The sequence below is a fragment of the Convolutriloba macropyga genome, chromosome 6 (genome assembly GCF_964194025.1).
Source record: "Convolutriloba macropyga chromosome 6, txConMacr16.3, whole genome shotgun sequence".
NCBI classification, from domain to species: Eukaryota; Metazoa; Xenacoelomorpha; order Acoela; family Convolutidae; genus Convolutriloba; species Convolutriloba macropyga.
In genome coordinates, this window is record NC_134473.1 from 73,806,853 (window position 1) to 73,834,357 (window position 27,505).

Genomic DNA, 27,505 nt, shown 5'->3' on the forward strand with positions numbered 1-27,505 from the left:
TTCTCAAAAACATTAAACTAGTTATTTAAATACTTTGACCTCGAATAAAAAATAAAATTGAATTCTTTCGATGACATCTTGCGCATCAATTGCTAATGGGTCCTTCAAAATTCCTCCAAAATTTCTATCAATTCTTTTTTCAAGGAAGCTCTCGATGTTGTTTTAAATTTGATATTAGAAGGCAGTCTATTATAGATTGAAATTGCTAGTGCAACAAAAGAATCAGCTAAAAACTTCCTTCTTATATCAAACGTAACTTTCGTTGACCTGTTATGTCTTAATCTCATGGTAGAGAGAGATTCATATTTTATATGCTGGAAGATCGCTGCTTAGTGAGCGAAAAAAAATAATTTGTGCTACACTTTAATACGAAACGAGTAAAATTTTGTTCCGAAGTTTGGTGCATGATTAAAGAAAAATCTCTTCATGACGTTGATGCATGTTTAAAAAATTGCCTCTCAAGAAACTCAAAATGTCTAAAAAGCTGCTCTCAAGAAACCTCCATTCACAGTGAAATACCCTCGGTTGAAATTAACACCTTCAATTAAAGTAAGCAGAAGTCAATTTGAGCGTGAGGGAAGTCATGGATGATCAAACTCATAAAAGATAAAATCTGAAAAAAGCATGGACGAATGAACAGAACGCTTGATTTAAAGTTTAGGTCAACTTTAAGGCCAAAAAACATCTTGAAGGTGAGAAAAACGTAGCCAAACATCTCACCTCAAGATGTTTTTTGGCCTTGAAGTTGACCTAAACTTTAAATCAAGCTTTCTGTTCATTCGTCCATACTTTTTTTCAAACATGCGTATTCCTCAAATACTCTTTAAAAGAGCTCAGTTGAAACTAAAGGTACGAAAAGTCTTAACATATTAAGGAAAATAAAATTGTGGAAAAGACCTGTGAAACCTTTCCAATGATATCGAAAGCCCTAACATCAAAGAAAATAAAAAAAACTTTTCGAGAAAAAATGCAAATAGCAACAAACTTTTGAGTTAATGCAAAGATAAAAGAGCTCTCCCCTTTTTAACAACTTTGCTGATTGGAAAAACAATTTATCAAACATAACCCACTAAACGTCCGAACAACTGCTCTCGAACGACTAGTGGGAGCTCTAATCAATTGCAGCCTGCTTCAGTCGGGGAGGGGGCCTGAATGGCACTAACAAGCTCAATAGTGGGCTTCAAATAACCACATTAGAGGTTAACATATACCACTATTAAGATTTAAAGTAAAAAATGGCACCAGTTTCGGCGCACTTTCATTTGACTTTTAGAATGAAATTGCCACCAATTGAATGCAGGTGCTTGAAATTGCGATTGAGAGAGAAATTTAGATCACGCCAAACGTCAAGGGCGTAAAAGTCACTCGAAAAGTGAAAATTGTCAAGCGAAAATTTTGCATATAAAAAGACACATACCTTTACAATAATTGCTATGAACTTCGTTCAAGAGCAATTAAAAATTGCCTATTAACCATTTATTTGGTGTACCGTTAAAACTGTTTAGTTCCAAAACTCAATAATCTCAGTAAAATCTGCAACAAACCAATTTAGCTCACGTGGAAAAGATTACGTGGAAAAATTGTTGCAGAATTAAAAAATCGAATGTTGCAAAAATCCTGAAACTTCAGATTTGGAGCTTACATTTCCCCCTCAAAACGCGTTATTGAGCTGGCAAATATACTACAATTAATTGATTAAAACAAGATATTTCGGCTGACCAGATCAATCACTTTAACAAAATAACCTAAAATTAAATAAGGCCCATTTAATAACCTAATATGGGCAAAATTAGCCAAAATTTGCTAACTATAGCCAAACTATATGCGCAATTGTGTCAAATAAATCAAAGTTGAGAAATCACGCACACACTCAACTGTGAACAAGAGTATTGTCGATCGCGAATTAAAATTTGACCATGCAGTTTTTTTTTCCATTTTAGGTCAATGGAAATTTATTAAAAACAAAATTAACTCAAATAAACAGACAGAAACAGTTGCAAAGCTGAAAGAGGGCCATAACGCAATGTCATATGAAAAAATCATTGCTAACTGTTTGAATAATGGATTTGCCCGTCTTGGACTTTACAAGGGCGTAATAATTGCTCCTAAGTTGCCTTCTTTTAATTTTAAGGGAAATGAATTCAATTTCAGGACGGTAACCAGAAGAGAACTAAACAAAGTCATTGACAAACTACCAACACAAAAATCAGCTGGACCAGGGTAAATACCATCATGGGCATTCAAAGATTGTAAGTTGTCCATTGGAACCCATTTACAGTTTGCTATTAACGAGATTTTAAAAGAAGCCTATGTCACCCCCATCTATAAGAAAGGCGACAGGCATAACCCTGAAAACTATCAACCAATTTCGGTCACTCCAACATTCGCAAAAATTTTCAATTTTCGAAAGACTTCTCTTTGAGCAAATTTCGGAACAATTAGATATGAATAAAATAATTAACAAAAACCAATTTGGTTACCAAAAGAGTTGTGGCTTAATACAATAATTGCACTGACAGAGAAAATAAAACATTACGTTGAAGAACAAGATAGTCTTAACAATCTTTTTGATTTAGCGAAAGCTATTAACTCAATATCCTTGGACATTTTCATTCAAAAAAAATGGTTTTGGAGAACACGCAAGAATCTTATCGAATTCCTTTCTAATTAAGAGGAAACAGTGTGTTAGAAACGGAATTTTGAATCCGACTGGACAATTATAAATCACGGTGTTCCACAAGGTAGTGTACTAGGACCACTAGTATTCATACTTTATGTAAAAGACTTCGGTGAGGAAATAGGGAAAAGTTTGAACGTTTTACAATTTGCAGATGACAGTAATTTTGTCATGAAAAAAATTAACAATGTTTAGAAACACAAGCTAAGAAAATATTGATGGCAACTGAGCAATATATGAAACAAAAGATGTAACTCTAAATGAAGATAAAACAGAAATAACGGTTTCAAACGGGAAAAGTTACGAACTGTCAATTGCGTTGAATTTAAAAGTCATTCATTGAGACCAACAGATGAATGAAGATACTCAGGTGTTATTTTTGACAAAGAGTTGACATACCGAAAACAAATTAAAAATGTGATCAGTAAAATGGCTTTAGCTACCAGATCAATTTATTTGGTACGCAATCAAATACCTTTACAGGCTCGAATAGATCTCTTTAGATCACTTGTTTTATCGGATTTAGAATTTAGTGCAATAGTTTTTCAAAGTTTACCATCCTACTCAATTGACAGAATAAACAAACAAAATAAATGAGGCATAAAAACTTGCTTTTTTGAACAAAATAAGACAGTGCTCATTGAAAATCAAATACTTCCCGAAGAAATTTAAATAGCAAAAACTTCATTAAAAAGACTTTTCGATATTTTCCAACAAACAAACACACAAGACCAAAATAAATTCAGAATAATCGGAGACGTTGAAATAAAAGTAAATAATCGTACAAACTAATTTTCTTTCACAACAAAATGTAAATCAAAATGGAGTCAAAATTTAATATAAGAAACTTCGTTCGGAAATGGAATGAACCACGAGCTCTAAGAAAGAAAAAGTCAAAGAAAAATTTTTAAAAAGAATCAAAAGAAGAGATGCAAAAAAAAGACAGGAACGAGTTCCAATGGACAAAAAATTGAAGGCTTTAAAAGATTATTTTTATAAAAAATTTCACGAAAACTAGAACTGAACCTTAGTTTTTTTTTAATATTACATTTAGTTATTCAAGGGAAAGATGTAGTATGTTTGATTTATAATATTACAACATGTAACTTTAACCTTGGGGTTATTCGAATTTACATGTTTGAGACTTGTACTTTCCAGCGGTATTTGAAAAAAAATACCGCTGGAAAAATATCCGACTGTTAGAACTAAACCAAGCAACTTCTTTAGAAAATTACAAACACTTTTACAAAGTAGTTTTAGGTTACATAACCATAACTTCAACGCCCAGTGAAACACTAGTGATTTTGGTAAATTTTTGTTCATAAGCTTACGTAAATTCTCTGGTTTTTGCTTTTTGTGAATCGAATTGACTAAGCCCTATTTTTTCGTAGAAGTTGTTTTCACGGAAACCTCTGAAAACAAACGCAAATTTGGCCCGATACTCATCAGTTTTTAAGAGCCACGCTACAAAAAGAAGTCTTTACTGGCAATAAAAAGTCATTTTTGTCGCCAAGTTCTTTCCACTTTGCTCATTTTAAAGGAAGATTCGTGCAAGTCAGTTTTTGGATAAAACATTAGTTAAAAAAATTGCCCGCAAAATGAACCTATAAAACTACTCTGATGTACCCCTTGCGGCTCAGAGGCTTTTGTTGAAATGGACAAAATCTGCAAGGTGTACTAAAATAACAAATCATATAAAACAAAAATGCAGAATATGGCAATTAAAATTTCTGCCTAAACTCTACCATAAAATCACTCTATATTCCTATTAGAAACTTTAATTCTCTTGCTTATCATAAAACCTTGCTAAGTTCTCGTAGCGTGAAAACCAATATTGTCGCATGATACATTTGAGCCGCCAAAAAACTTTTGATTTTTCTGAAACAGACTACAACTTGACACAAGTAAGTTTACCAAAACTGGCATGCTCCGAATTTTCAAGAACATCTGTTTAGCTTACGTGGTATTTTGTGCTATCCTGAGTCTCAGAGTCGGACAGTTCAACGGGATCTAATCGAGATCCCGATTGTTCAGAATTAAGACGCCTTGATATAGAGTCCGCTAGTAACTCGGTTCTGTCTCTATCAACCTCAACATAATTGATAGGCCTTTGTTGACCTAATCTGTCCTTCAAGGATCGCAACTGTTTCTTCTGATTAGCAACATTTCCTCGCTGCGCTGATCGTTTTTGAATTCCATTGAGTTGGTTTGGCGGTCTAGTTGGACGTGCTTCATCATATCTCAAATTTTGTCTGGAGTTTCCCCATGTGTCGTTTCTAGCGCCAGATTGACCACCGATATTACTGCGAATGACTAGGTCAGGCTGAACAAAAATGTTACATTAACCAAATGCAATAAGAGCAATTGAGAATAAGAATTGCACTTACTGAAAATAAAGCATTCGTATCGGAATACCTTTGAAGACTAGTGAAATGGTCAAGGTTTAGCAGCTGCGAAGAATTGGGCATACCAATAGGATGCCTCATGTTGCTCCCAACAGGAATTCGGTTATACCTAGCATTCATTGGCCTATAACTACAAAAGCACCTTGTTCAAATCGCAAGACAATGAACTATATGAAGAACTCTTTAAGTTTGCTCATTTGAATTTCAGAATAGTTTAGTTAAGTACGGCTCGGAAAAGTTTTCAACGGCGATGTTAATGTTCCCTATGATATTCAAGAACTGACTAGCCCACTTCTAGATTTCATCAAAATCTTGATCTTTATGGTACCAGCAGTTCCTCAAGCTCAATCTGTTATTTTACAAATATCGCTTATTTAGCCATCTTAGCATTGCTTTTTATAGGTAAACTAATGTTGCAATTCCCATTTCACTTCATTTACACTCTTTTAACCTCACTTCATTTCCGTTTTAAAGGGAAGAAGCTTGAATGAAACATTCATTACTTTCAGACCCCATGCAACTTTTTTGAAGCTACAATTCCGTTTAATTTTTCTGTTCTTTTTTCAAGTCTTCACTTTCAATAGTGATCAGGAGACCCTCAACTGCGTAACCAGTCTTGTTCTTAAAAATTATTTTAGGTTTAGCCTCCAATTAAATATTCAACAGTGCTTCTTCAGCGCGTGATACTCTTTCGTGAAAGAAGATCAGTTATTCTTCAAATGATAACCTACTTATATAAGATATACAAATTCTGTTCTGAGAACAATCGAGAAAATAGCTCACTTCTCTTTGAACTTTCCAAAGCTTTCGACCAAATTGATCATGGAATACTTTTACGTAAGATCAATTGCATTGGAATAGGTGGCAAGCTGTTCGAGATTTTAAAGAGTTACCTGAGCGACAGACTGCAATACGTAAAAATTGGAAATCTAAAATCGAAGAATTCGCCGTTCACCTCGGGTGTACCTCAGGGCTCAATACTTGAGCCCCTACTTTTTCTTATTTTCATTAATGACTTACCTGAAACTGTTTTCAACTCCAAAGTCTTTCTTTTTGCTGACGATCTCAAATTATTATATAATGAAAATCTTGGAAACGCACACGGAATCAAACAAGATCTAGATTCAATATTGCGTTGGAGTTACGAAAATAACATCAGCTTCAATTTATCGAAATGTCAGTACATAAATTTCAATATCAAGTCGAGATTAAGTCCGGTTTTGGGGCAATGGTCGCTGGAACAATCGAGAAGTGTGGAGGACCTTGGTATCACTATGAACGACAGCCTCACTTGGAAGGAACATGTAGAATTGCGGACTCGTAAAGCCAACAAATTCTTCCACCAAATTAAAAGAAACACATCATATCTCCTGACGGTTACTGCAAAACTAAATCTTTATAAGAGTACGCTTATTCCAATCTTAATCTATGGATCTAACTGTTATATGCCTTCAAAATCTGACATGCGACTCCTGCAAAAATCTCAAGAAAAAGTTTCGAAATGGATCCTACCGATCCTTGATTATTGCGAACGACTGAGATCCCTGAACTTATTACCTCTCAACTATTACATTGTGCTAACAGATCTTCTCTTGCTATCGAACTTGGTGAACAATTATTATGCGTTCAACATCAGCGAGCATATTAATATTGTGCAAAGACGGTCAAGTTTTTGGTTGGTGTTGCGTGAAATCAAAAAAGAATTTCAGCGGTCAAATTTTTTCTATCGAACCACATATAGAGCAAATATCATTGATTCAAATGTTAATTTCTTCCAAACCAGTCGGACTCAAAAATCGAATCTTAAACTTGATGTGGAAGATTGTAATTTTTATTTCAGCATCGAAAAATCGTGTTCCATAATATTTATCTGTCTCTGCGAAAAATGTCGGTCCTCAAACGAAATGAACTTAACAAACAAGCTTAAACTGGTATGATTCATCTATTTATATAATTTTTGCGGGAGCAGTCCCTCACGTTTGTGGAACCCATAATAATAATAATAATAATAATAATGAAAATAAAAACTTTTCAGTTTCTTTCTATAAGTTCACCTAGTATTCTTTTCAATTCAAAGGAAAGTATGTTGCACTTATAAGGAATTGTGTGATTAAAAGATATTTTTCCAAAAACTGTTCTAACAGCAGTGATTCGACTTGTATGCATACTGGCGTCTTGAAACTTAACCGTCAGTTAAAATCAGCAAGCTAAGGTACTCGGGAACTCGGTGAGGATGGTGAATTAAACGATAGCCAAAACAAAGTATTTTGAAGGCTCTTTCAGTTTGATAAACTTATTGTTGTAATAAACTTATTAAATAGCCCCCGAACAAATTTAACTCCGCTGTATTTTCAAATACGTATGCGCGCTGGGCTGAATCAAACCTACACATTTTCAAGCCTCGCCACCCCAGCCTTAGGCGAGTGAGCCAATGTCCCACCCCGACTCATCACATCAGGTCGTATCATTCTAACTGATTTCATTTTTAGAACAAAGTCTTGGGTTTTTGAATGCTAGCAGGCTCCGTGAATGGGATGTTTTGATGCCAACCATCTTCCCTCCAGCTGCTCGTACTTGGTCTTGGGTACTTCTCGTACCAAATATATAGACGAGGGTCAAGTACAGAGTTGTGTTCACAACTATCGAGGTGCTAAACTGCTAGATCTCTGTGATGTCATCAACCAATACCCAAATCAGAAACTGAACACTGTTGTTGTAATTGCTGGCTTCAATGACCACCGTAGTAAGATTGAAATTGTCATAGAGCATTGGAAAATCCTCATTCAGCTCATTATTGCTAAATTTAGCCCAAATAATTTGATTGTTCCCAAAGTTATACCCACCAGCTGTAATCACCTCATAAATAAGAAAATCAGTGCCCTTAACTACGCTTTGTATAATTATATTGAGTCTTTTGCCTTAAACCTGTTTATTGTTTCACTCTCATTAAGAAATGTTCTTGAACCTAACCTGTCCTGTAAAGACACCGTGCACTTCTCTTTTCATGGAAACCATGTTTCCACTATTATTATGTTTAACATCATTCATTACTTTAAATATAGTCACCGTTATTACGCTCCTGTAATTTACTTAATCTAGTACCCTCAGTGCAACCTTCCCGACTCCTAGCCCGTAGCCTGATGGCTGATCAAACCCATTGTCCACTCTGCAAGGGTCCTCTACGCAAGGGTAAGCGTCTGTTGTCATACGTGTTATAAATTTTTTCATGTGAAAAGCAGTGGTCTAGCCGCAGCGAAAGAGTGGGTGAAAAACGTCAGCTGCAAAAGCTGCTCTGAGGTCACCTCAGCCACCGAAACAGCAATCGCAAAGCCGGCGCCACATAACTATTGACAGTTCCCGACACTGCACTCATAGATCTTGCAATATCGCACGCCCACGAACGTTCCGTCGCCACACCATCGGAAAAATTTAGGGACAACTTCCAGCCTCATCACGCGGTAACAGTGCGTGAAATATACTGCGAGGTCGTCACATGGAAGCCCTCTTTCTTCACGCTCAGTAAAGAGCAAGACAGGGAACAGTGCGCCGAAGCCTTTCACAGTGTCCTCTCCCAGATTGCCGTAAATACCGATAGACCCGATATATCTCTAACCCTCTGAATGGTACTTCCGCACCTAACACTTTTTCCAACAAATAACACGGACGATGGATCGAAAAATAACACCATCAAGCGTAGACTGCGTGCATGGCACAGCCGCAATTTCTCTGAACTGTTCTGTGAATCAAAGGCAATCCAAATGCGAATGAATTCAAAGAACAAAAAGCAACACTCTGATCTCAAGATTTTCAACAAATCAATGTCCCGTGGTAAGTTTGAAAATGGTATTCGCGTTCTTTGGGATGACCATAAGGGCGGCGTGCTCTCACCTACCAATCGCATAGACGGTAGACCGGTCCTCAAGATTTACGCCCCTTGGTGCCCAACTGCAATCACAGCGAATATCTACGCTCGCTTCACTACCATCCCGATGTTTTCAACAAAATCAATGCCAGGCTCGACCGAAGCATGCAAGGAAGACTCATGGCAATGCTGGGCCGTCAGGTCTCAATGCCGATGACTGGCGTAGACTGCTTTCTGCTTTCGGGCAAACCTCCAGGAGTCTGTGCAAGCTTGATGCCAATTTGGCTAATAGTCTGGCCACTTCCATAATACGACCATAATAAGATGATTTGATTGCATACAATGGTTGTCGACTATTGGCTCTGGATAAACGTCCAGGCATGAGACCTATTGGTATTTGTGAAGCAATACGTCGCATCACCGGACGCATAACCGTCGAATGCATCAGGCAAGATCTAACATCCCTTGGTGGAAGCATGCAGCTGTGCCTGGGCCAGAAACTTGGCATAGAACATGCCATACATTCACTTCCCCACAGTTTTGACGATTCCAAAAATGAAGCAATTCTACTAATTGATGCCAAAAACGCATTTAACGTGCTCAATAGACAAACAGCATTAGAGAACGTGAAAGCCTTATGCCCATAATTGCATATTGCTTCACAGAATTCCCATAGCCATCCGTCTCATCTCCACATCGCAAAGCCGACCATTTTGTCTCAGGAAGGCACGGCGCAAGGCGATCCGCGTGCGTTGGCAATGTATGGAATCGCAATCCTATCCCTAATAACAAGATTTCACAATAAATCATTGACACAAAAAAAAGTGTGCTGACGATGGTAGCGTAATAGGATATCTTTCAGTAAGTTCAAAGATATCAGGGCGCTCTTCGACAAGCTCACTCATCTTGGTCCCAAGTCCTGACATCTTGTCAATCCTCAGAAGTGTCAGTTGATAATTAAGCCAGGAGGCGGGCGCCAATCGTCAACTGTGTTTGACAAATGTGGAAATCACCCAGGGCGCCCGAGTTCTGGGATCAGTTATTGGGAGCTCTGAGGCCAGTGAAAATTTCCTTAAAGATGCAGAAATTAAATACGCAAAAACTTTGGACGAACTTGGTCAATTTGCCCTCACCTGTCCCTAGAATGCCTATGCTTGTTTGACGACGGGTTTTCAAAAGAAGTTGAGCTTCCTCTCGTTTACTACATCCTCCATATGCGGCGTTCTGAACAAAGTGGAGGAGCAGCTTGGCCGATTCATACCGAACATCGTCGGCAAAGAATTAATCCAAGAAGAAAAAGAACTTTTTTTCTCTCCTCAGAACTTTTATCTCTCAGATTGGGTGGGCTTATCATCGCCTTCCTACAAGATCTTCATCTTGAGCAATAAATTGAACACTCAAGTCCATTAGTGTCATTCAATAATGATTCATTCGAAATTCAACAATGTGAATTAAAACAAACCAAGACCAGTCTCAGACAGAAAACAGTCAGGCAAAGTGAACTCATCTCGAAAAAATCCAGAATGGAAAACAATCTACCAGAAATGAAGTATACCATCCAGCTGGCCTCGGAGAAAGGAACATCTAGCTGGCTTAACGCGCTTCCGTTATCAAAACAAGGTTTTGACCTCACGAAGACAGAGTTCGGAGAAGGAATATCACTTCGTTAAAACTGGGAAGCGAAGAACACGCCTGCCATATGCCCATGCGAGAAAGAATCTAGCCTCACCCATGCCCTACATTGCGCTAAAGGCGGGTAAACGCAACTACAACACAACGAAATTAGAGACGTGTTTGCAAATCTGATAGATGACGTTTGCCGCGATGTCCAGATAGAGCCAAAACTTCAGTCAATCGTTGGAGAATTTGCTTCGAGCAATTCCACCGCTACTGATGATGACGCTCAACTAAACATCAAAGCAAACGGTTTGTGGGGCTCCCGCTTTAATCGCACTTTCTTCTATGTGAAGATTATCAACCCTCACGCGGAGAGCTGCCCTAAGACCATAAAAGATGCATACAAATATCACGAGAGCATCAAGCGAAATAAATACGAATAGCGAATCTGCAAAACCAAACACAGCAGCTTCAATGCACTGGTTTTTGCTTGCTGAGGTGGTGCTGGGCCATTAGCATTGCGCGTTATGAAATTACTCGCAACCAAGATCAGCGAAAACCGCGGAGAGCCGTACGTTGACAATATAAGCTACATCCAAACAAAGATCAGCTTCGTACTTCTGAGGAGCTGTGTTCTCTGCTTGAGGGGATGTTGCCTCCTCAAGCCTCATGTTATCAATGAGACTTCAATTAGGGCCGCCGTGGACGAGGGAAAGCTGCACTGAGTTTTTGGCTGCTTAGCTTTATTCCTTTGCCTATTCCTTGATATTCCATTTTTATTTAATCCTTCCATACCAGTTCCCTATGTGTGATATATATATATATATATATATATATATATATATATATATAAAGGTGTTTTCCTTTCCACTTGCTAGTTATTTTTGTGACTGGGCCGTCTTTACACTGTCTGGAGGGGAAAAGCTTGGAGTGCAGCATCCAACTAAGTGCTACTCGTCATCCCTTATTTTCGTACCTACATCCATCGTTGCCGGATGGTGTACACGGTCCTTTTTATAATAAAATAAAAGGAGTAAAGGAAGAAAGAAAGAAATTTTGAAGAAAACACGCTTCTATACAAAAACCAGTGTATTTGCTTTATGAACATTGAGGTTGCCGTTCATGGCGTCTGTTCATGGGCAATATCAACCGGCAGGCTGTTGATATTATTAATTATCCGTTGCAGCTTCTGAGCAAGTATAATAGGTAAACCACAATAGTGAAATATAATAATCAAGCGACGTAATAATCATTACTCTCATCAACTCAATTAACACACCTTTATCAACAACAATTTTTCTAGAGAAGATTCTTCTTAATATATAGCAGCGCTTTGAACTAACTGAACTAATCTTTTTCGAACGAGAAATTTATCTCAAGAAAAACACGAATTTTAAATTGTTCGATATACTGGAATTGTCAAGAACAATCATTCGAATTCTTATCAAAATTTTACGACGTCTATCTTACTATTATTTACTTGTTTTTAGCAAATCTAGAATATTTCTAACGTGTGCATTATTGACTCAAAAACGTGCCGAGTTTTTGCTTCTTCCTTGACAAGTAGACCACGGAATGTTCTGCAAAGATATGATAGCTGGTTTGAAGTCGATCAAAAGTAAGTCCAAAAATAACGGTTGAAAAGCATGGGCCTAAAAGAAAATCTCTTTGTGCACCGTTTTGATTTCCTCCTCCAAACGGAAAGTATGAGCTCTAAAACTTTTTGAAAAAAAATGACAAGCAAGGTGCCTAAAGGAAAAACTTGTTTTACCCCGGTTTTGTTATTCTGCTCCAAAGACAGCACATCTCTAATCAAGAACCTATGAGATCTAGTACTGAGATATTATTTAAGGAGGCAAAAAAACAGAACCACCCAGTTCCAGGCTGATATCGACAGTCGGTAGAAGCAAACAATGATCAAGTTTATCGAAAAATGCTGATGGTTGACGTGCCCGGGCCGAGGAATGAGCGGAAAAAAAATGCAAGAAATGAGCGGAATTTGAGCGGACAGTTTAGCAAATTCCGCTCAAAGCCCTTACATTTTTTTGACCGGAATGAGCGGAATTTGAGCGGAAAAAAATGCAAGAAATGAGCGGAATTTGAGCGGAATAAAAAATGCAAGAAATGAGCGGAATTTGAGCGGAATCAAAAATGCAAGATATGAGCGGAATTTGAGCGGAATCAAAAATGCAAGAAATGATCGGAATTTGAGCGGAATAAAAATGCAAGAAATGATCGGAGAGACGTTTCGACCGCACTTTTGTCTGATCAGAGGACGTTTCGAGAGCTGAAATAGGTTAAATACTGTCGGAAAAAATCTACAGTTGAACTAACGAACAACTCTTTGAGATTTTCCAATATGTTTTGGGTGTGTTCCCCTCCTCCTTTTCTCAACCGGGCTGGGGACCGGCTACGGCGGAGTTACAAACAAACAACTATATGGTATATGAAAAGTTGAGAGCACTTTTTATGAGTGCTAAATACAGTAACGTTTCATTGGCAGCTATGCGAAGACCTTTCTGTTGAGTAAAATGTTCTACATTCACCTTGAGTTTCGCACATTCAGTTAATGTCTTCAAGGTGCTCAATTAGTTGTACAAAAAGCTGCACTTTATAATATCATTGATAAGAAGATATTGAGCTACATTTTGCGAAATCCTCACATTTGAGACGCAAGTTTTTAGTTAAAGTTTAATAAAAAAAAGTTTAAGAAATTTTTCTTAAAACAAATATTGATGGATTTCAAGAATTAGAGAAAAAAATCATCTGTATATAGTATAAATAAGGAGTGTTCAAAAACTGTTAAGCGGTGACATACAATTGAAGAAATCGGTAATTGGCTGTGTCAAATTGAGCAAACATACGGCAGAAGAAGAACAGACTTACACCGTCGTCAGTGATCGGATCTCCTGACACTCAGCTGATTGATATATTGACACATTGTTATTAACTTTTTTTGGCAAAAGTATTTCATCAACTGCGTAAAAAACAAACACTTTTTGCACTTGGTAGTAGCTGTGTGTGTTTTCCGAGGAGTTCAATAACGCATAATTCCTTCAACGCCCTATGACTAATCTTTCGATATAATCGCTAAAAATTCTTTTATATTTGTAAGAATAAAAACTCTTCATGGGCAAAAAGACTTTTTTGTTTTGCGAAAAATTTAATATTGAGCGGTATATAATACTTGTGTATAGTTGCTTCTAAAATTGGATAGTATATGCAATCTTTATCAATTTCCTGATTTGCTCTAAGCTAAAACAATTTACCAACGATTTAGGCCTAAACATTTTCCGATTCCCGCAAAGTAATTGCTGCTTAGGTATGCTGACTTTCATGTTGCTTATCAAAAAACAAATTTTTCTGATATCAAATTGAGTGAGAGAGTACTCAGTTTCATATCGATATATTTTTTAGCAGCAGATGACGTGATCTAGAAGGCCGCCACATTTGCAAAGTGGGATTTGAACAAATTGGACTAAGCCAAACTGTTCCACAAAAAGAAGCCATAATCTTGAAGACTCGTTGTTGGCTAACAAAGAAATGTTAAAAATTGCTAATAAAAAAATCTGTCAAATTTTATTTTTCTCTCAAAAAAATTGATAAAATTTTTGATAAGAGACTTGAATTTTCATGCGGACACTCATTTTGCGATCATTAGAAAGCATGTTTCTCCTTGAATCTTTAATGATGCAGAGCAGGACTCGAAGTTCTCTGATGTTTCTTTCTTTGAAACTTCTAATTGAATATCTGTTCAATAAAAGTAATAACCTCCTCCAATACTTCTATTAAATCTGGGTGTACTATAGATTGTTTAAACAGAAGGCCAGCATTGTGGCAATGGGAAATTCTTGTCTAGATTGTCCTGGATCCGAGGTTCTACACACAAGACGTGCGCTGTGACTGAAATATGAAAAGTTTTTTTTAAGATAACAAACTTTAAGAGCAGAAACTTTCGATAAACTACAACTTGAATTTCTGGGCTTAGATCTAAACGTGAGTTAAAAAGCCTTTAGGAAACACTGCCACAAGAGTCAACAGTTATGAGTTAGACCTCAAACTATAATTATTTATTTCAAGAAGCCGGATTCACAGATGTTCGCAAAAGAAAAAATATATCGCCAATTTTGGTTTAAAAGTGGAGAGAAAAGTTGTCATCAGTACATAAGTGCAGCCGCTTCCATTGCCAAATGAGAAAAGGACAAAAAAGACATTCAGCATAAAAAGTACTTGAACAATAAGTTTCGCTGTGATTTTTAAATCTGACCGGTGACATTTCTGGGGTTTTCTCGGCGAACTCTTCGGCAATTTCATGACTTCAACTAAATGGACCGAGCCAAAAAGATCTCGAAACCAGCCACATTCACAATGGAAGCCACCAAATTTGCACAAGTGCCCGCATTCGACGCATATCGAACTCAATAACTTAAGGAAATAGGTGCTCCCCTCACTTCACTTAGTATTGGAATCAATGATGCTATAGGATTGCTGATTCGCATAAAGAAAAAACATAAATAATAGACAACGGGTAAATCATGTTGAAATTCTTCCGTAGGGCTATGTCGACATCATCAACTGAACCTTTCTTCGATAGGAAAATGCGCGCTCACAAGTTTTTGAAAAAAAAGATCTTGATATTGATAGACTTCCGGACCCCAAGGTCCGGGCTCTCAACAATCAGTTGCTAATTTACCGGTATAAAGAATATGAAAGAAAATGAAATATGAAAGAATACGTCTGCCCTTGCTGCCGAGAACCATTTTTAATAACAAACTATCGAACAATTTCTTTTTGAAATTCGTCAATTTTTGATTTCCGAATTTCGTTTTATTTATCTGTTTATCCGTTGCATACGTATCCTTCAGAAATATAAATACTGTTCATTTATTTTGCTGTCATTATGATTTAAAGCTGAACAGTATGTTGCTTATTCGATGTGATACTTCTGCGGTCTTTATTCAGTTAAAATTCCTACTTTGACAATACAATTTCCCATGAATTTCAGAGAGCTGTTAATTTTCTTCAAAAACTTTTCCCCTATGTTCAAACTTTACAATACTGTTGTAACGTAAACTAAATTCTGATAATGTCAAACAAATATTTGTCCAAGCGACAGATGTTTGATACAAGTCTATCAAATTACAAGTCTAATAAAATTTATCTCATCTCCCTAAAGTTGTAATATTTTTAGTAATTCATTTGTATTTGATTTCCTGCTGTCTGGGAGTGTTTTTTCACCATTATATCACCTTTATTTTTATAAGCTGATTATCTCTCGTGCTAAACTTATTTTATCATAATCGTTTTTGAGCCCAAATTTGCAATCTCTATAATTCTCAATAGAAGAATGTAAAAAATAAAATACGCATCGCCTATCTTCTCGCAAAACGAAGATGCAACTTCGGTTGAAAAGCAATTTCACACTTATTTAGACAAGGAGGCTCGGTAATGTGCGATCGCACATAATGTTCCGACCCCACTCATCCACATTCTTGACTTAATTGGCTACCAAATGATGAAGAGATGGAAAACTTTCAAAAACATACATACCGTTCAAAAAACACCCAATGGAATACCAAAAGCCACACTAGAGGGCCGATGAAAGTTGTTGATAATAGGACTACTTGTAAATACAATAATAAAAGTCAAGAAACAAACTTTATTCGATGTCTATAATAAAAAAGTCCTAACACAATTAAACTCGCATCAGAAAAAACCTGAAAACAATGTAACCTATACTTTATTAGAGAAGACATTGGACTTGTCCTCAATGCGACTGGTAAACAGGTCGACAAAAAGAGCAAAGAAGTTCGAAAATACGTTTCTCTTTTTGGAAACAATTAATTTCAGTTATTAATGTCATCAGATATCCACTGAAATTACTAAAATGTTCACTTATATCTTCAATGGAAGCGATTGGGACATGTCATTATCCACTGTTTAATTTCGCAAAACTTCAAAGCCAATTATTCGACACGATAAATGCATACAAAAACGCTTCAACAAAAAGTGAGAACTCAGCTTAAGAAGAACAATTTTTTCTCAAGTGAGAATTATATTGACCTTCAATTCTCTTATCAATTCTCTTATTGACTCCTATGTTATTGGACTGAAGATTAAAATGGTTTTAGAAATCTAAAGTAAATTTGTGCTGAAATAATTCACAATGCCAAAAAACTCTTTTTTTCTATACTTGCAATAAGAGATATGATTATGATTTCTTTGCCAGGGACATTAACAAAAGCAGAAATGAGATCGTTGCAGATTTTGTTGTTCCTGATATGAATTTCATTTCAGTTTCCACACATATGAATGCTTTTGTTTAATAATCCATTGTGGCAAAACTTGAGTTGAACGGTTCATTTCCTTTTGAAAGTTAAAGTGGATTTTTTCTGTGGAACACTTTGTTTTGTTTTTATAAAAACACCTTCAATGCTGGCATCTTACATATAACATATCCAAAAATGAGACATCTCAATCTAGAATCATGCACCAGAGATAATTTAGGGAGGGTAAGAGAACTCAAGTTAAAAGTGAAAAAAATTTTGATCGACAAGCACAAAACTTCCGGAAATTTTATTTTAAATCATCTAAAAAAAGGCCATTTTAATTTATAAAAATTGCATGAAAACTCAAATTAGGTTTTGCTTCTCAGCCAACTTGTTGCCAATCTATTGATATCGTGCTTCCAAAAATTGTCAGGGACGCTTTGAAAACCTTATACTTGATTTGAGGCAATGGAAATATTACTTTGATTGAAAACAGAATCGATCTCTTGTAGTAATGATGAAATATCAATAGCAAATAGATTGTAAGTTTCTAGAAAACTTTATTTATTACGAAAGATTATATCGGCTTTTTGGAAATATTTTAATTAAATTTATTCAGCTACAACTTGAAATTCTGGCCTTCGAACTCCAAAAAGATCTAAACAGTTACGATAGATCAAACAATAATTATTTATCTTAAGAAGCCGGATTCACAGATGTTCGCAGGAGAAGAATCTATTTTGCCAATTTTGGTCAAAAAGCGGAGAGAAAAGTTGACATCAGGACATAAGTGCAACGCCTTCCTTTGCCAAATGAGGGAACGACAAAAAAGACATTCAGCATATAAAGAACTTGAACAATAAGTTTCGCTGTGATTTTATAAAGAACTTGAACAATAAGTTTCGCTGTGATTTTTAAATCTGATTAAGACATAGTGACGTTTCTGGGGTTTTCTCGGCGAATTCTTATTCAATTTCATGACTTCAACTAAATGGACCGAGCCAAAAAAGTCTCGAAACCAGCCACATTCACAATGGAACCCGGGTTGAGGTCGTGGAAGTATGAACCAGACGATCCAGACACAAAACACCCATTACTCGACAGTCCAGACAATAATTGGGATGAATCAAAACTCCGGGAAATTGTGCGAAATTGTGCGAAATAGCGCGAACAATCAGAAATTGTTCGACAGTGGTTCGACAAACCAGACAGTGCGAAACTGCGCAACAGTGATTCAATAGACCAGACAATAACAGAATTATTAACACACTTGGACACGCAAACACGCATGACACACCACACAAACATACACACACATAAACAATTCACCCACACCACACACGCACACACACACACACACGTACACACACGCATGCACACGCACACACACGAACGCACACGCACACACACACGAACGCACACGCACACACACAAACACACACACATGTAGACACACTCACACAAAGGAACCACACACACGCACTCACGGACACAAACACACACACACACACACATAGACGCACACACATGCACACAAGCACACGCTCGCTCACATATACACACAGGCACACACACAGAAACACAAACACATTCAAACACTCACACCAGATTCACACAAACTCACACACACACACCGCACACAAACAGCAAACACACGCGATACACACACAACACACACTACACAGCGCACACATCACACACACACATCGTCACACACACCACAAACACACACCACACACACACACACCACACACATACACACCACACTTGCGTCTCACGCACACACCACACACACACACCACACACTCACACACACACACCACACACACACACACCACACACTCATCACCCACCGCACACGCCGCACACACACACACCACATAAAGACCGCACAAACACCACCCAAACCGCACACCAAACACACCACACAAGTTTTTTAGACTACAAGTCTATCAAATTGTTTCAATCATTAGATTACGAGTTTATCACCACTCTTTTATGGCCACTGTTTACTTACTAATAGTAGCAATAATAGAGTGTGATAAACTCGTAGTCTATTGCTTAAATGATTTTTGCATGCCGATCGGGCATTGAAATTTAAAACGCCCATGGTTTATTTCGCAACAGATGTAGTAGTAGTAGTAGTAGTAGTAGTAGTAGTAGTAGTAGTAGTAATAGTAGTAGTAGTAGTAGTAGTAGTAGTAGTAGTAGTAGTAGTAGTAGTAGTAGTAGTAGTAGTAGTAGTAGTAGTAGTAGTAGTAGTAGTAGTAGTAGTAGTAGTAGTAGTAGTAGTAGTAGTAGTAGTAGTAGTAGTAGTAGTAGTAGTAGTAGTAGTAGTAGTAGTAGTAGTAGTAGTAGTAGTAGTAGTAGTAGTAGTAGTAGTAGTAGTAGTAGTAGTAGTAGTAGTAGTAGTAGTAGTAGTAGTAGTAGTAGTAGTAGTAGTAGTAGTAGTAGTAGTAGTAGTAGTAGTAGTAGTAGTAGTAGTAGTAGTAGTAGTAGTAGTAGTAGTAGTAGTAGTAGTAGTAGTAGTAGTAGTAGTAGTAGTAGTAGTAGTAGTAGTAGTAGTAGTAGTAGTAGTAGTAGTAGTAGTAGTAGTAGTAGTAGTAGTAGTAGTAGTAGTAGTAGTAGTAGTAGTAGTAGTAGTAGTAGTTGTAGTGTAAGTAGTAGTTGTAGTAATAGTAGTAGTAGTTGTTGTTGTTGTTGTTGTTGTTGTTGTTGTTGTTGTTGTTGTTGTTGTTGTTGTATCCGTAGCGATGATCGAAATTGGAACATTACTTGATACATATTAGTCTTTCATTAAAACAACTTGACAAGTTTCCGAAAAAAAATATCATTTAGTTTGGACAGTTTGGGAAATTTTGGATTTTAAGGAGCAGCTACAAAATTAAGGCCATTTTTATTATATTTGTTGATTTTTATTGTTCAAACACTATTTGAATTGTAATGGTGCGTTGTTTTTTAGGGAAGTTGGACCTTGTGTGTTTTGTGTTTTTTGCAGAGCAGAAAAACTTCAAAACTCATTTATTGACAGACCACAGTTAATGGCAAATAATGTCTTAACAATTTATACCTTAATGTTAGCGGAAAGGTTTTTGTTGGCTTCAATGCAGTTTGTGGAAACTCTTGTGGAACTTTTGAATTATGCCTCAATTTGTTGTTAACTTGTAGTCTATTGAATCAGATGTCAGCGTCGTTTCAGCGCGTTTTTTTGTAAGAAGGGCATTGATTGCAGAAAATTTTAAATTCCAACGCATCTTCAGTTCAATTTCTTTAATAATATCAACGCCTTTTGAGTACAGTTCTACTCAAAGTTTCGGCATTCTTTTAACGCATTTTGTACAAAAATTTACCGCCAATTCAGCACATCCGCAAAAAAGTTTTTGCGTTTTTGAGGAACCGTAGAAACAAAAAAACTTCAGCGCATTTCTTACAAAGTTTAACCGCTATTTTAGCACATCCGTAGAATAATTTCAACGCTTTACATAATTCAAAATGATTATGTTAGTAACCGGTTATTACGAGTTACAATTTATTCGTACCAAAATTTTTAAGACCATGTTGAACGTTTTTGGTGTGCTCTTCGGGAAACTGTGACCGAAAGAGCAATTCGCACCTATTGAAAAGAGGGCATGGTGACTGAATGCTCGGTGGCTTTGATTTCCTAAGTACTTAACAGAATCAAGTTATAGTGAACATGATTTTAATGCCCATTTCACGTTCATTCTAATGAGCTGTTTCTTGTCTTAATTGGTTTAGTATTTGAAAAGTTATTAACGATTTTCACCCCCAAACCTCCGAAAATGACCACATGCTCACTGCTCGATCTTTAATTTTTCCTTAATCAGAGTGTTAATGTTGATAACCGGTTAAAATGACTTGCGATGTTATTGCAAAAAACTCTTAAGACTGTGGTGAATGCTTGTGATGCACCCTTCGGGAAACTATAACCGAACGAGCGTTTGGTACCAATTGAAAAAAGAGCATCGTGGTTCAATGCTCATAGGCTTTCATTCCCTACGTACTTTAGTTAAACCAGTCAGTGTATATATAGCTTTGAAGCCCGTTTTGCGCACAATCTAATGAGCTATGTTTCGTTTTGATTGGTTCAGTATTTTATAAGTTATTAACTATTTTCAACCCCAATTCTCCGAAAATGACCACACGCTCACTGCTTGATCTTCAATTTTTCTTTAATCAGATTGTTTGTGTTGATAAACGGTTAACTTGAGTCACAATATTATTGTACCAAATTTTTAAGACAATGGTGAACGGTTGAATTAAAACATTTGTAAGGTACGTTTAGGCAAATTCTTCAATTAATCGCGAATTTTCATTTTTTTTTCAATTGGGAAATAAATTTAGTGACTAATAGCGCATTTTTTCTCACGCAAGCCAGTATTCAATGAAATTGTTAGTTTAAGTCGTGGAAATTATTTGTGGGAAATTTATTCAAGATTGAATGCTGAAAATTTTATCTTTTCTTAAATTTTAAAGACTGAGTTGTGTTTTAAGAAACCAAACTGCTTTTAAGAAGCTATTTTTGTGCCTTTCTAATGCCATTCGAAGCCTTGAAGCTAAATTTTCAATTTTTGTTGTTAATTCAACATTTTTAGTTTCACGATTTACGTCAAATTTCGCCGGATGTCGTTTTATGTCAAAACACACAAAACATCAAAAACTTAATGGCGAAGTGGGAAACAACTTCCAAGTTGTTTCCCATCTCTCCATTGGGATTTGCCGTAAAATAGACCTCAGATGTGGTAAATAAAAATATTTGCAACAGATATCCAAGCAAAATCTGCATTTGCGGAGGAAAGAACTTGTTTTATCATATTGAGAAAGGAGCTTAATTTTTTAATCTTTTTCGAATTTCTCATTCAATTTATGGCCAAAACAAGTGAATAATGGCATAATCTGTTGCTTTAAGACGTGCTTCTCTGAAATGGCTAGTCACAGTCCTGGAATTATTCTTTAGAACTGTTATTTAATGATGAATGCGGAAAAACAAATCTTTTCTTAAATTTTATGCCTGAGTTGTGTTTTGTGCAATTTAACAAGTTTTTCGGCGTGCGTTTTGTGTTTTCTAGATAATATTTAAGTTGTTGAAGCTAATTGTATCCACCAATGGGGTTAATGCAACAATTTTTCTTTTTTCACGATTTCATCAAATTTCTGTGGATGTTGTTTTATGTCAAAACACACAAAACATCATAACCTTCATGGTGAGGTGGGAAATTTTTTCCCACCTCACCATGAAGGTTTGCAGTGACCTAGAACGTGGAAGTGGACCAGAGTTACACCCACAAATACGCCGGTAACGCTGTTTTACGTTGTTTTACGTCGGTTCCGAAGATCTTGGGCTTCGATTTTAGCCCAAAAAATGGGGTACAGAACAGTATTTTGTTAATATCTGCTAAAGTACTGGACCAAATTAAACGGGAGTAGTCGCATTTTGTTAGCAATAAGCCTTTCTTGCTTGCAGTATCTGGTTGGTTTCCCAAATCGGCCTAATCAAGAAGTTATTAATGTTCAAAGTTGAAATAGGTCGAATTTTTGGGATGTTCTGGGTGACCCAAATTTTCGGTACCACAAAACAGTTGATTTATGGAAAAAATGTTAGTGTTTTAGAATCCTCAGTTAGTGGGGAGTATCCCCATATATATTTTCCATAGCGTTTTACGGAATTGAGATGGCCAAATTTGGCTCTGAAGTCAGGTCACCATGCTTTTTTGGTCATTTGGTACCGTATCTTATAATTGCTATAACTCCACGAAGAATGTACCGATTGGACTCATTTTTTAATATGATGCGTATCTTAAGCGGTGCTACAGACTGTGATAAGGTGGTTTATTTTTGTTCCGCCGTTTTAGAGAAATTAGCCAGTAAACTTGCCCTCGGTTTTAGCCCCAGAAGCAGTTGACACCATCCGACACCACCTTGAAGCTTTGAATTTTGTTACTTCTGGTGACAAAATTAGTGTTTTGAATAGCCCGTCTAACGTAGATTCCGAATATGTATACTTTATATAGCGTTTTCGCAGGTTTAGATCTTCAATTTTGGCTCTGCAGCCGGAGTACTCTGCTTTTTTGATCATTTGGTACGGTACCTTTACTTTGCAATAACTCGTTGTAGAGTGAACCGATTTTGATGAAACTTTTTTTGTTAAACCCAGCTTGAGCTAAGCTTTGTTTTGATATAGGTGTCGTTTCGTTTCGATCAGCCGTTTTCGAGAAATTGGCCAGGACATGTACCCAATTTTTTACCTGCTGAAGCAGGGTACCGGTACATACAGAGCTCTGTCATATCACCTATAAGGCGATTTAAAGCTTGTTTAATGGCGCGTTAGATTCGCCTGATAATGTGAATTGTTACCATATAAATTTTACATGTCGTTTTGTTTTGTGCAGTTCAGAAGGTCAATTTTAGCTCTGAATGTGCTGTATCTCTCCTCCAAGGTTATTTGGTACGGTACCGTTATTTTGCTATAACTCCCAGGAGAGTTAACCGATTGGGTTCGTTTTTTTATACGATGCGTATCTCAAGCAGTGCTCTAAACTGTACTAAGGGCGTTTGTTTTTGTTCAGCGGTTTTTGAGAAATTGGCCAGGGAACTTGGCCCCAGTTTGACCTCCTGAGGAGAGAAACACCAATTTGTCAGACAGCATTTTTCCTCTTTCAGATTGTTGTTTGATTACAAATTGTTTACAAACTATCCTGGGAACATCTGGAACGTGCCTGGATTGCTAAATGTAAGTTTCTTGTTGAAGTATAGTGTTTAAATTAGAGATGGAGCACATGACTCCTTGAAAAAATGGTCTTAGTAACTGAATGCTCATCGGCTTTGATTTCCTAAGTACTTGAAGGAAACTAATCATTGTATAAAAAGTTTTAAAGCCCGTTTCAAGTGCAATCTAATGAGCTATGTCTCGTTTTGATTGGTACAGTATTTCAGAAGTTATTAACAATTTTCAACCCCAAACCTCCGGAAATGACCACATGCTCACAGCTCGATCTTTATTTTTTTTTAATCAGAGTGTTTATATTAAAAACCGATTATTTTGAGTTACAGTATCATCGTATCAAACTTTTAAGACTTTGATGAACGTTTTTGGTGTGCTCTTCGGGAAACTATAACCGAACGAGCGTTTGGTACCAATTGAAAAAAGAGCATAGTGGCTGAAAGCTCATCGGCTTCGATTTCCTAAGTACTTTAAGGAAACTAGTTATGGTATATATTGTTTTCAAGCTCGTTTCAAGTGCAATCTAATGAGCTACGTCTCGTTTTGATTGGTGCAGTGTTTCAGAAGTTATTAACAATTTTCGACCCCAAATCTCCGGAAATGACCACATGCTCAAAGCTCGATCTTTAATTTTTATTTAATCAGAGTGTTTATATTAAAAACCGATTATTTTGAGTTACAGTATCATCGTATCAAACTTTTAAGACTATGATGAACGTTTTTGGTGTGCTCTTCGGGAAACTATAACCGAATGAGCGTTTGGTACCAATTGAAAAAAGGGCATAGTGAAAAGGGCAAATTCTTCCATGGGGTCAAAAAGTTGTTCAAATTGAGCCAAACTTGGCATAGAGTATACCCTGTGTATGTGGACTGTACCACAAAAATAATTTTTGCTATAGCTTGCCTAGGAAAAAAGTTAGTAATTCATACGGAAATTTGCGAATTTCGCGAATAACGAATTTTAAAAATAGGTCTTTTTCATCGGGTCAAGGAGTTGTCCAAAGGGAACCAAACTGATATCCCAAACTCCCAGTACTATCTAAATTGTAATGCAAAAAGAATGGTCTGCCTTACGTTCCGGGAAAAAAGTCCGTATTTCAATCGGAAATATCGACTTATTCGCTCATTATTCGCTTATTCTATTTTCAAAAATATAGAAATTTTATTGGGTCAAGGAGTTGTTCAAATCAGACCAAACTTGGTATGGAGTATCACCAGTGCAGTTAGAGGATAAAACGAAAAGAGTTTTTGGTAAAGCTTGCGTAAGAAAAAAGCTTTTCATACGGAAATTTCAATTATTTCGAATAACTTGCAATTATTGAATTTTAAAAATAGGCCTTTTCATGGGGTCAAAGAGTTGTCCAAATCATACCAAACTCCGTATGGAGTATCCCCTGGGTACCTAGAGTCTAAAACAAAAAGAGTTTTTGGTATAGCTTGCGTACGAAAAAAGTTAGTTTTTCATACGGAAATTTGCGATTATTTCCATGGAAATAATCGCCAACTTCCGTATGGAAACCCAACTTTTTTCCTAGGCACGCTGTACCAAAAATTCTTTTTGTTTTACAATCTAGGTACCCATGGTATACTCCATACCGAGTTTGGTTTTATTGGGACTACTCTTTGATTCCATGAAAAAGACCTATTCTTAAAATTCAATAATTGCAAATTATTCGAAATAATTGGAAATTTTCGTAAGATAAGCTAACTTTTTTCCTACGCAAGCTATACCGAAAAGTGTTTTCGCTTTATAATCTAACTGCACTGGTGATACTGTATGCTAAGTTTGGTCTGACTTGAACAACTCGTTGACCCAATAAAGTTTCTATATTTTTGAAAAAAGAATAAGCGAATAATGAGCGAATAAGTCGATATTTCCGATTGAAATACGAACTTTTTTTCCCGGAACGTAAGGCAGACCATTTTTCTGCATTACAATTTAAATAGTACTTGGAGTTTGGGATATCAATTTGGTTCACTTTGGACAACTCCTTGACCCGATGAAAAAGACCTATTTTTAAAATTCGTTATTCGCGAAATTCGCAAATTTCCGTATGAAATACTAACTTTTTCCAAGGCAAGCTATAGCAAAAGTTCTTTTTGTGTTACACTCCACATTTACAGGGGATACTCTATGCCATGTTTAGCTCAATTTGAACAACTTTTTGACCCCATGAAAGAATTTGCCATTTTCACTATGCCCTTTTTTCATTTGGTACCAAACGCTCATTCGGTTATAGTTTCCCGAAGAGCACACCAAAAACGTTCATCAAAGTCTTAAAAGTTTGATACGATGATACTGTAACTCAAAATAATCGGTTTTTAATATAAACACTCTGATTAAAAAAAAATAAAGATCGAGCTGTGAGCATGTGGTCAATTCCGGAGGTTTGGGGTCGAAAATTGTTAATAACTTCTAAAATACTGTACCAATCAAAACGTGACATAGCTCGTTAGATTGCACTTGAAACGGGCTTTAAGTCTAGTTATTTTTGATTGAGTCATAGAGTTATCGAAATCAAACCAAACTTGGCATGGAGTATCACCTGTGAGGTAGCGTGTAGGAAGAGATGAGTTTTTTCTTTAGCTTGTCTAGGAAAAGATTTATTTTTCCATACGGAAACTTGCAAATTTCGCGATCAGCGAATTTTAAAAATAGGTCTTTTTCATCGGGTCAAAGAGTTGTCCGAAGTGAACCAAATTGATATCCCAAACTCCCAGCACTATCTATATTGTAATGCAAAAAGAATGGTCCACCTAACATTCCTGGAAAAAAGTTCGTATTTCAATCGGAAATATCGACTTATTCGCTCATTATTCGCTTATTCTTTTTTCAAAAATATAGAAACTTTATTGGGTCAACGAGTTGTTCAAATCAGACCAAAATTGGTATGGAGTATCACCAGTGCAATTAGAGTTTGAAACGAAAACAATTTTTGGTATAGCTTGCGTTGCAAAAAAGTTAGCTTTTCATACGGAAGTTTCCAATTATTTCGAATAACTTGCAATTATTGAATTTTAAAAATAGGTCTTTTCATGGGGTCAAGGAGTTGTCCAAATCAAACCAAACTCCGTATGGAGTATCCCCTGTGTACCTAGAGTCTAAAACAAGAAAAGTTTTTGGTATAGCTTGCGTACGAAAAAAAGTTAGTTTTTCATACGGAAATTTGCGATTATTTCATGGAAATAATCGCAAACTTCCGTATGGAAACCCAACTTTTTTCCTAGGCAAGCTATACCAAAAATTCTTTTTGTTTTTCAATCTAGGTACCCATGGTATACTTCATACCCAGTTTGGTTTGACTTGGACTAGTCCTTGACTCCATGAAAAAGCCTATTTTTAAAATTCAATAATTGCAAGTTATTCGAAATAATTGGAAATTTCCGTATGGAAACCCAACTTTTTTTCCTAGGCAAGCTATACCAAAAATTCTTTTTGTTTTTCAATCTAGGTACCCATGGTATACTTCATACCCAGTTTGGTTTGACTTGGACTAGTCCTTGACTCCATGAAAAAGTCCTATTTTTAAAATTCGCTGATCGCGAAATTTGCAAATTTCCGTATGAAAAACTAATTTTTTTTCCAAGACAAGATACAGAAAAAAATTCTTTTCTTCCTACACTCTACCTATACAGGTGATACTCCATGCCAAGTTTGGTTTGATTTCGATAACTCTATGACTCAATCAAAAAGAACTATACTTAAAATTCGTTATTCGTGAAATTCAAAAAGTTCCGTTTGAAATGCGTATGAAATACTTACTTTTTTCCTAGGCAAACTATAGCAAAAATTCTTTTTTTTACAGGATAACCCAGTTCACATTGATTTGGCAGATTACAAATTTTTTTGATCTGTATATTTTCCACGGAATTTCCTTTTCAATGTTCATTGGTAACCGAGCAAGTTTTAAAACTTCTAAAATACTGTACCAATCA

General features: G+C 36.4%; 2 protein-coding genes across 2 annotated transcripts in view; one reads left to right on the forward strand and one right to left on the reverse strand.

Annotated features, from left to right (window-relative positions):
- Positions 1 to 27,505, reverse strand: part of LOC142340611 (poly(A) RNA polymerase GLD2-like) — a 303,984-nt gene that overhangs the window by 14,863 nt on the left and 261,616 nt on the right. The window contains exons 2-3 of the mRNA XM_075391299.1: positions 5,065 to 5,213; positions 4,638 to 5,000 (exon numbers count right to left, since the gene is read on the reverse strand). Coding sequence (XP_075247414.1) covers positions 4,638 to 5,000; positions 5,065 to 5,202 — 501 coding nt within the window. The 5' untranslated portion in view covers positions 5,203 to 5,213. The remainder of the gene's footprint in view (positions 1 to 4,637; positions 5,001 to 5,064; positions 5,214 to 27,505) is intronic.
- The window catches only part of LOC142340612 (uncharacterized), a 355,986-nt gene continuing 335,868 nt past the window's right edge, over positions 7,388 to 27,505 (forward strand). Inside the window, exon 1 of the mRNA XM_075391300.1 lies at positions 7,388 to 7,401. The gene's annotated coding sequence lies outside the window, so the exon portion shown is untranslated. The remainder of the gene's footprint in view (positions 7,402 to 27,505) is intronic.